General features: G+C 36.3%; 2 protein-coding genes across 2 annotated transcripts; both read right to left on the bottom strand.

The window, feature by feature from the left end:
- Positions 1 to 249: 249 nt before the first annotated feature.
- Positions 250 to 3953, bottom strand: LOC18601707 (receptor-like protein kinase FERONIA). Its single transcript, XM_018119572.2, has 2 exons — positions 2760 to 3953; positions 250 to 2385 (listed from the first exon to the last, which is right to left on the bottom strand). Exons 1-2 carry the CDS (start codon positions 2998 to 3000, stop codon positions 500 to 502), a joined length of 2127 nt encoding a protein of 708 aa, XP_017975061.2. The 5' UTR covers positions 3001 to 3953; the 3' UTR covers positions 250 to 499.
- Positions 3954 to 7232: 3279 nt separating this feature from the next.
- On the bottom strand, positions 7233 to 10172 carry LOC18601706 (receptor-like protein kinase FERONIA). The gene is made up of 2 exons (XM_088805671.1): positions 9773 to 10172; positions 7233 to 9691 (listed from the first exon to the last, which is right to left on the bottom strand). The coding sequence occupies exons 1-2, from the start codon at positions 10020 to 10022 to the stop codon at positions 7356 to 7358; spliced, it is 2586 nt and encodes an 861-aa protein (XP_088661797.1). The 5' UTR covers positions 10023 to 10172; the 3' UTR covers positions 7233 to 7355.
- Between the last annotated feature and the right edge of the window lie 785 nt (positions 10173 to 10957).

Genomic DNA, 10957 nt, shown 5'->3' with positions numbered 1-10957 from the left:
TTTAAGAATTCTTTTTGGCTAAGTAAATCTTTTCGGTGAAATGTTTCTGGTATAGATTGGAACTGCACAGGGTGAGCTTTCATTTTGTAAGCGAGGGTTTATGCAATGGTTGTATAGGGTGGATGGTTTATATGGGTCAAACTCTGTGTTTCCTATATATGGCTACAAACTTATGTAACCCCATTGAATTATTGAATCAATGAAATAGTTCATGGCTTAGCAAAAAAAATTATTTTGTGTACAGATTGGCAGGCTTGATAAAGTTTGTTTTTTCTTCATAGGAAAGGTGTGGTATAGACTACAGATTACTTATGTACTTTTTTGGATGGTGCGTTATGCTTTATGGTAACCCCCATTAGATATATAAATTCTTTGCTTATCAAAAAAATAAAATAAAAAATACTTGTAGCTAAACTAACATTTATACTATATAAAACAGTTTCTTGTTCATGAAAAGTTGGAAAGATTTATTATATGGCACACAATTAAAGCATCGATCCTAGCCACCAGTGTTCATTGATCCGCTACCACTAGTAAACAAGACATGATAATCAATGACTGTTGAATCATTTAAATGATTCTCAGCCTTTGCATTCATCTCACTCTCCTGCAGCTGCAATGCAAGCTCAAGTCCGCACACCACTTCACTCATTACCGGCCGTTTAATCCCCTCGGAAGCCAAGCAATTTATAGCTACTTCGTCAAATTTTTTCAGACTTGCAGGGTTGATCTTACCCTGTAAATAGGGATCAATTATCTGATCAAGGGTTCCATTGTTATAGCAATGTTGTGCCCACTCGACTAAACTTATTTGCATATGATCCACCGTTGGATCCAGTGGTGCTCTGGCGCATAATACTTCACACAACACCACACCAAAAGAGTACACATCAGATTTCTCAGTTAGCCGCAGCAGTCGATAGTATTCAGGGTCTAAATAGCCAAAACCCCCTTTGACGACAGTGCTGATATGGGTCTTGGATAGGTTATTCATCTTAGACAACCCAAAATCAGATACTTTGGCTACCCATTTCTCACCCAACAGTATAACATCTCGGTGAATGATGGTGTGGTTGGGACCCCTGTGGAGATAATGGAGCCCATGTGCAGCCCCAATGCATATCCTGAGCCTCTGTTCCCAATCTAACGGAGGTTTGTTGGTCTTGTAGAGATGGTCTCGCAGGGCCCCATGAACCATGTAGTCATACACGAGGATCATCTCGTTATTGTCCTCGCAATAACCAATTAGAGAAACTAGATTATGGTGTCGGAGCTGGGAGAGCATCTCAATTTCAGTCCTGAACTCATGTGCCCCCTTCTGAGACCCTGGATTCAGCCGTTTGATTGCGACTGCTTTTGACCCACCATCAATGAACGCTTTGTATACATTACCGAACCCTCCTGCACCAATAACGGAAGTATTTTCAAAGTTATTGGTAGCTGTTTTGATCTCGCCTAGTGAGAAGTGACGACACATATTAGATGGTAGAACAGGGCCATACGTAGACGTAGGCTCGGTCTTGGAACAAAAAGACAGTGCACACCATGAATTGCAATGAACAGAGCCAAACCGTGAAATCATGAAACATAAAAGAGAAATTGTAAAAAGCCCAGCTACTACACCACCGACGGCGGTAATTATTGTTGCCTTGTCGTTCTTGGGCTTCACTAATTGACTCGGTGATGCACCGCTTGGCGGACTCATCTGCAGGTTCAGATCTGGGTCAGGATTAGATCCTGTGAGATTTCCATCATTGCTCAATTTGAAGATTTCAAGCCCATTCAATATAGCATCAGAATACAAAGTATCCTGAACTGGACCAGGATGTAGCGCAATCGATAGATTTGTTTTCTTTTGGTTTCCTGCTTCGGCAATCATAACAGCATAATCGCGATACACAGGAATCCTTGATCCTCCAGCCCAACTAACAACATCTGCTTCATTTTCAGCCACCAGATCGTGTATATAGATCTGAAGTACTCTGTCTCCCACGGCTGTTATCTCACTCTGGAACTCACAAAAGTGTAGCCTGACTAAATAAGTGAATCCAGGATCAACTTGAAATTGCCAAGTGAGTCTATAGTTCCCATTCATAGTCTTGTCGTTCCCCATCGACCTGCCACATACATAAATTGGGACTGGTGCCATGTAATAGCGTATCTTGCTGAAATTGAGCTTTATGATAGTATTAAAAGGAAGAGCACTAGGTCTAGCATCAGTCAAGTAATCATCGTCTGTAGACCAACTCCTACACATGCCTGTATCTTCTGAAGGTGAAAGGAATTTACCGCCCACATTTGTTCGGTATAACATCTCAAGAGCCATGTTCTTTTCGATGCGGGTAAAAGTCAACTCGTTAACAAACAAAAACCCCGTGTCATTGTCTGCAGAATAATAAAGATTGTCGGGCATGGACACAATTTCAATTCCGTTGATGAAAGCATATGAATCAGGCATACTGTGATTCGAAGTGAACGATATCTTCAGCTTTTGATTATCTTCAACATTTATGCAAAATTCTTTAGAAAAGGCTTTTAATTTAAGATTATCAGCTGTAAGGGCAGCGCTAAAGTTGCTTAGGAGGGTATAACGGTCGATATGGACATCGAAAAAAGCAGTTGAACGGTTAAATTCTTGTATGAAGTGGGATAAAAGTGAAGGCGAACGAATTTTTGTCCTGGTGTCACGTTAAACGTGTAGCTAAAACGAGAGCGTGAGAGGCGTACAGTGTTATAACGTATGAGGTCTGTATCCGTACCTGAAACACTTAACACAACTGATTCAATGTTATTGGGCTGATCTAAATATTTAGTATCTCCAAGCCATAACCGCCCAGTGATATCAGTGTTGTTGTTGGTGGAACCACAGTCGAGTGCTATGTTATCAGGAGGAGTGTATGCGACTGAGATGTTCAGGTTCTGGAGTAGGAGCATGAAGTAGAAAGGGGCTGGGATTGAAAGTTTTTGCAAAGAAACATACCCTTTTCTGGTGTTCTTCATGGCGGGCCTGAGAAAAATTAATATCAGAAAAGGAATTAAAATTGAAGATGAAGAAGCTTGCTCTAAACAATTATCAGTCGAGAGAGATGAAGAAAACGATTGAGACAGGTGGCAAAGAGAAGTCAAGAACCAAGAAATTTCTGGGAAATTTCATTCTGATCTCCCTTCCAACTTTCACTTTCTCTTCGTCGAATGCTGGATTTCAGAAATCGAAAACTTAATACACTAAGAAAAGTTAAAGATAAAGTTCAATGAGACATCAACATTTATGCATAATTCTTTAGAAAAGGCTTTTAATTTAAAATCATCAGCTGTGAGGGCAGCGCTAAAGTTGCTTAGGAGGGTATAACGGCCGATATGGACATCGAAAAAGGCGGTTGAGCGGTTGAATTCTCAGTATGAAGTGGGATAAAAGTGAAGGCGAACAAATTTTTGTCCTGGTGTCACGCTAAACGTGTAGCCAAATTGAGAGAGAGAGAGAGAGTGAGGCGTGCAGTTTTATAAGGTATGTCTATTTGTGTACTTGAAGCACTTGACACAACTAGTTCCGTATTTTTGGGCTGATCTAAATATTTAGCATCTCCAAGCCACAGCCGCGGAGTGGAATCATTGTAGTTACTGTTTGAGCCAATCGAGTGCTATGTTATCGGGAGGAGTGTATGCGGCTTAGATATTCAGGTTCTGGAGTAAAAGCATGAAGTAGAACGGAGCTGGGATAGAAAGTTTTTGCGAGGAAACATACCCTTTTTTGGTGTTCTTCATGGAGAGCATGAGAAAAAAATAATATCAGAAAAGGAAATAAAATTGAAGATGAAGAAGCTTGCTCCAAGCAATTATCAGTCGAGAGAGATGAGGAAAACGATTGAGACAGGTGGCAAAGAAACGTCAAGAACAAAGAAATTTTCGGGAAATTTCATGCTTATTTCCCTTCCAACTTTCACTTTCTCTTCTTGAAATGCTGGATTTCAGAAATCGAACTTGTAGTGACTGTCATATAGAAGAAACAAAAAGAAGACTTTGAATAATCAAACCTATATAATTACTGGACCAGTGACTTGAGTCGTCAACTGCTAAGACGTATAACTTGGTTTCTGAAGACATTTATCATTATCAGATATTTATTTCTTCAACAAATAATTAAAGGAATTATAAACTAGAGAAAATGACGGTAGAATTTGACTGATTATATGCATACAGGTAGAAGGAAAAAGGCTAACCCGCGTTTGTTGTGTGGAAAAGTGGGATATGATCATGGAGAGACCAGTAGGAGCCAATGGCAGATAATGATATGAAGAAAATGGTTCAATAATTAATGGCAGATAGTCTTTGTCATGACTTCTAAGCCGTACAAACGTTTGAAATGTCTTTCCATTTGCAAGTTGTAGTTTGCCTCTCGGAGCTTACCGAGGTCGTTCTTCAATGAGCACTTGGGACCAATTTTGCTGAATTCAACATATTTTTAGCAAAATTAAAATGGTCGAGTTAATTTATTGAGAGATGAATCAACATGCACGATTGTTTTATTGTTTTGAAGCATGATAAATTGTTTTTTCTTATTTGGTTTTTCCTTTATGATGCCAAATCAAAATTGTTGCAAGATATAAAGATTTTAGAAAGAAACAAGCAAAAGACCTTTAATACATGATCCCCTTGGTTTAGCTGTACATAAATTGAAATTGACACATAACAATTAAGATTAATTTCACAGTTCGTATTTAAATATAGTAAAATTAGATCTGTATTCGTTGCTCAAAAGCATCTTTGATAACCATTGGTGACATGGCAAAAAAAGTCAATAAAAATGCACACGCATTAATTCAATAAGACTGCCACGTTATTTTACTTTTTATTTATAAAAATATTATTTTTGAAATTAAAATATAAAGAATTGAAAAATGAGCAAAACATAAAAAATAAAAAACCTGTCTTTCTTAAATTTTAATTTTGAAATTAAAAATTTAAATAGAATTTGGAAAAATGAAATAAATAAAAAATTAAACAAAAAGATTAAATAAAGTGGGGTGTCGAGGAAAGAGAGAGGGAAGGAGGGAAAGGGGAACGAGAGATAAGGGAGGGCGGTTGTTGTCAATTTGGTTGACATTGACGTAGGTGACAACGATCTACCTCAGACTAGGCAGATCATAAATTAATGTCGATCTACACACTTACAGATCGGCGACGGCGGGCCCTTCCCCTCCCTTCTCCCCCATTCTCCTCCTTTCCATTCTCCCCGCTTTTCGCTCTCTCTCATTTTGGGCTCTTTTTTTTATTTTTTATTTTTTTTTAATTTTTAATTTTAAAAATAAAAAATTTCAAAAAAAATTACAAATAAAAATAAGGTGACATTTTTATACATGTAGGGAATTTTTATTAGCTATATTTGGTCACTTCATTCATTTGAGTTACAATGTTAATCAAAAAGTGTAAACTGCCTAAAAGAAGTAAATTTAAAAAAATTTTAAATTTTAAATAACAAGTGGATAATTTCATTATAATTCGAATGTCAAATTTATAATCAACCAAAATATTTAATCGTGTATTTGATTTTAAAAAAATTTAAAAACCATACAACCCACCCTAGTGGCTAACAAAAAAAAAACATAACATTAAAAGAGTTGAGAAAATTTCTAAAGATTTCTTTAGAACCATGCCAATCAAGAATGTTCTTAGTAGCCAAACAAGAAAAATGCACTAAGAGAGAAAAATAGTATTGATGAATTGAGAAAAAGAAAAAAAAAAGATAATTTACTTTTTTTTAAAATAAAATTTGAGAGTCAAAAAAATCTGAAAAAAATTTGGTGAGAATTAGAGTAAGAGAAGATAATCTATCTGAGCTTGAGAGAGAGATAATCTTTTGAGTGATTTTCCAAGAAAATAGAATTGAATGTAAAAGATAAGGGATATTTTCTTAGACTATTTCATGGATCATGGTTTCCTTTATTTTGTGGGCTTGTATCCTGTCTTACTTACAAATTTTTTTTAATCTATTTTATGAGATTAGAGCTTAATTAGTGTAATTAAATGAAAATGTATTAAGTGCTATGTGATGAATTTAGTTGCATTAAAACATATGCAGCTAAAATTATGCACTAAAAAGTCAAAAATGTTGTATTGTATGGATGCAACAAATTAATACAGATTTTTTACTTCTCTAGTTTTTGCTACACATATGTTACACATGGACGATTTAACATATAAACATCATAATTATTATATTAAAATAATAATAATAAATAATTTTTTATGTACAACATTAATTTTGAGTAGATAATTATTACATTAAAAATTAAACAAAATTTAATTTCTTTAGTTTCATGCTACACAATTTGTTCGGCAAGAGGAGAATTTAATTTATTTTTTAAAAGTGTATTTTTCTTCTTTTAGGTTTATGCATCCATCATGTATATTTTCCCTTTTGGTTGAGTTTTAATGATATATAACAATCATAGCAACAAGTATTAAAAAAATATTTTTATCAAAACATATTTATAAGTTGCCTGATAATCAAGTTTGTGGATCATGATTACGATCCTGATTCAATCAATATTTAAGAATTATATTTTCATGAAAAACACTAAAATTTTAATAAAGTTTTGGTCTAGAAGGTATCTTTTATATAGAAATCAATATATTACTCATTAAAATTTATTAAATGAAATAAGATTCTATAAACAACTTAAAGTCAATTTAAACCTAATGTAATTAAAAAGAGTTAGGGAAAAGAAAAAGCATTAATGATTATGTTTTATAATCTTTCATAAATCAATTATTGTTCAATGTCAATGCGGCATTAAACGGTTAGTTGAATGCCTTAAAACTTTTAGGTCTTAGGTTCAAGTCTCCTTGTGTAGATTTTAAAGTTATATGTTAGTTTGCTATTAATTATTTATTTTTATGTTATTTTAATTTCTTTTTATTGAATGTAAACGTTAAGTCATATATTTTTTTTATTAATATACTATATGTCAAAACTTTTCAAATTCTTTTATAAATGTTTAAATGTTTAAACTTAGACGAAATTCATTATGTCTTTTTCCTAACAGGTTCAAAATGATTATTTAAGGTTTTATTTTTCTTTTCTGCTTCCACAAATTTTAACATAATATATTGCTATATAATATCTCATGCTTAATGCATTGCCAGTAGGTTGCTAGATGATATCTCCCCTTGAATAGCCGCTAAGGAATAAGGATTTTTAATCTTAGTAATTTCTATGTGAAGCCGAATAGAAATAAAAGAAAAACAGAAAATTTGGATAAAATAATAGTGTCAAAAACAGACCCAGAAAATTTGGATAAAATAATACAGTCAACATAGACCCAACAAAACATAGAAAGCAAATTAAACCCTTGAGATCATCGGCCTTGTGGATTCCTAATCTCAGAGAAAACTGCCCGAGACCTGAGTACTTCGTCGAAATCCTTGTTGGTAATACTTTGTTCATCACTTGTTATACTAAACGTGGTGCGGGACATCAGAACGTGTTCACCAATGCTGCTAAACACTTCACCGCTAGCATCTGTTAAAAGATGGGTCTCGTCTTCCACATCTACTTCAATTTGATTATTGCCACAATTTATCTCCCCTTCCGCATTACGCTGCAACTGTAGAGCAAACTCAAGGCTCCACACAACATCGCTCATTGATGGCCGCTCGGTTCCCTCGTCAACTAAGCAACTCATCGCCACCTCAGTAAATTTCTTGAAACACGGAGAAGCTATCTTACCCCTTAAAAATGGATCAATGAACTGATCAAGGGTTCCGTTGCGGTAGCATTCTTGAGCCCATGTTGCTAAGCTAGCTTGTTCCTTATCTGCCGTTCGGTTAATTGGTGGTCTAGCACACAATACTTCACACAACACTACACCAAATGAATACACATCCGATTTTTCCGTCAATTGTTGACGACGATAGTATTCTGGATCCAAGTACCCAAGGCTACCCTTTACAACCGTGGTAACGTGTGCCTTGGACACGTTTGTAGGGCCTAATTTCGATAACCCAAAATCTGAAACCTTGGCCACCCACTTCTCATCCAACAAAATATTTGTTGTCTTAACATCACGATGAATTATTGTGTGCTTTGCTCCAGTGTGAAGGTATTGCAACCCACGTGCCGCACCAATACAAATCTCCAGCCTTTGTTTCCATGGAAGAGGGGGATTATCAGTCTTGTAGAGATGATCACGGAGGCTGCCACGGGCCATGAAATTATAGACCAGGATCATCTCACGGGCGTCGTTGCAATAACCAATCAAAGAGACCAAATGGAGATGGCGTAGTTGGGAAAGCATCTCGATCTCGGTCTTGAACTCAAGGGCACCTTGTTCAGATTCAGGATTCAATCGTTTGATTGCCACTTGTTTGGCACCACCATCTATGAATCCCTTGTAAACGTTACCAAACCCTCCAACACCAATAACAAAAACATTGTCAAAGTCGTTGGTAGCTGCTTTGATCTCAGCAAGTGAGAAGTATCGACAAAGATCGGATGGTAGAGATGATCTTGAGGACTTGGTTTTAGAAGAAAATTGACTCCACCAGGTCGACCCGTCAGTTGAACCAGAATTCTTGACTCTCATTTTCCGTAAGAAACATAGAAGAGAAAGAGAAACGAAGCATAATGCTATACCACCAACTATGGAAAATATTATTTTATGAACACTATTTTTCCTTCTTGTTGGCTTAAAACCGCCCGGTGTACCGGCTGGAACTGGAACTGGGTCAGGGTTGGGTCCGGTTAGATTTCCATCATTGCTCAATTTGAATATTTCAAGCCCATTCAATATAGCATCAGAATAGTTGGTCATCCAAGCTGGGGCGGGATGTAGTGAAATTGATAGATTTGTTCTCTTCTGGTTTCCTGCTTTTCCTCCACTGCCAATCATAACAGCATAATCGTGAATTACAGGAATCCCGGTTCCTTCAGCCCAACTAACGACATCTGCTTGAGATTCAGCCACCAGATTGTTTATGTAGATCTGAAAAACTCTGTTTGCCGCGGCTACTATCTCATTCTGGAACTCACAAAAATGTAGCCTAACAAGGTAAGTGAATCCAGAATCAACTTGAAATTGCCAAGTGAGTCTATAGTTCTCATTCATTGTCTTGTTGGTTCCCATCGTCCTGGCAGTTGTATAAATTGGGACTGGTGCGGTGTAATTGGGTATCATGCTGAAATTGAGCTCTCTGCTAAGATTAACGGGAAGAGCACTAGGTCTCGCATCAGTCAAGTATTTATTGTCGTCAGACCAGCTCCTATACATGCCTGTATCTCCTGCAGGTGAAACGAAGCTACCGCCCACATTTATTCTGTATACCATCTCAAGAGCCATGTTCTTTTCGATGCGGTAAGGATTCTCCTGGTTAACAAACTTAAACCCCGTGTCATTGTCCGCAGAGTAATAAAGATTGTCCGGCATGGACACAATTTCAATTCCGTTGATGAAAGCATATGAATCAGGCATACTGCGACTTGCAGTGAACAATATGGTCAGCTTTCGCTCAGAATCTTCAACATTTACGCAAAATTCTTTAGAAAAGGTTTCCGATTTACAATCATCAGCTGTGAGGGCAGCGCTAAAGTTGCTTAGGAGGGTATAACGGCCGATATGGACATCGAAAAAAGCAGTTGAGCGGTTGAATTCTCCGTAAGAAGTGGGATAAAAGTGAAGGCGAACGAATTTTTGTCCTGGTGTCACGTTAAACGTGTAGCTAAAATGAGAGTGAGAGAGGCGTGCAGTGTTATAAGGTATGGGGTCTGTTTTTGTACCTGAAACATTTGACATAACTGCTTCAGTATTTTTGGGCTGATCTAAATATTTATCATCTCCAAGCCACAACCGCGGAGTGGAATCATTGTTGTTGCTGACGGAACCACAGTCGAGTGCTATGTTATCAGGAGGAGTGTATGCGGCTGAGATGTTCAGGTTTTGGAGCAAGAGCATAAAGTAGAAAGGGGCTGGGATTGAAAGTTTTTGCAAAGAAACATACACTTTTTTCATGTTTTTCATGGCGGGCATGAGAAAAATTAATATCAGAAAAGGAATTAAAATAGAAGATGAAGAAGCTTGCTCTAAACAATTATTAGTCGAGAGAGATGAGGAAAACGATTGAGACAGGTGGCAAAGAAAAGACAAGAACAAATAAATTTTTGGGAAATTTCGTGCTTATCTCCGTTCCAAATTTCACTTTCCTTTCACGAAATGCTGGATTTCAGAAATCGAAATTGTAGTGACTGTCATATAGAAGAAACAAAAAAAAGACTTTGAATGATCAAATCTATATAATTACTGGACCACCGGCTTAAGTCGTCAACTTCTAAGACGTATAATTTGGTTTCTGAAGACATCAATCATTATTACACATTTATTTCTTCAACAAATAATTAAAGAAAAATAAACTGGAGAAAATCACGGTGAAATTTGACAGATCATATGCGTACAGGTAACGGGCAAAGGCTAACCCAAGTTTGTTCTGTGGGAAAGTGGGGTATGATCGAGAGACTGGTAAGAGTTAATGGCAGAGAGTGATACGGAGAAAATGTCTCAATAATTAACTGTCTTTGTCATGACTTCTAAGTCGTCCAAAGGTTTGAAATGTCTTTGCATTTGCAAGTTGTAATTTGCCTCCCGGACCCTACCAAGGTCGTTCTTCAATGAGCACTCGGATCAATTTTGCTGATTAAAATGATCGAGTTTATTCAAAGATGAATCAACATGCACGATTGTTATTCTTTTGAAGAATGACAATTTGTTTGTTTGTTTGGTTTTTCCTTTAAGATGCCAATCAAAACTGCTGCAAGAAATAAAGATTTTAGAAAGATTTTATAAATTGAATAGTATGCATTACATAAACGGTAAAACTTTTATAAATTAATATCTTTGTAATTATGAAAATTTATTAATTAATCGAGATATTATTTAATCGATAAATTAATAATTTATTTATTTATATA

Source organism: Theobroma cacao, chromosome 4 (genome assembly GCF_053813885.1).
Source record: "Theobroma cacao isolate CCN51 chromosome 4, ASM5381388v1, whole genome shotgun sequence".
NCBI classification, from domain to species: domain Eukaryota; kingdom Viridiplantae; phylum Streptophyta; class Magnoliopsida; order Malvales; family Malvaceae; genus Theobroma; species Theobroma cacao.
Note: the sequence above shows the minus strand (reverse complement) of the source record. Positions and strands in the feature narration are given on the sequence as shown.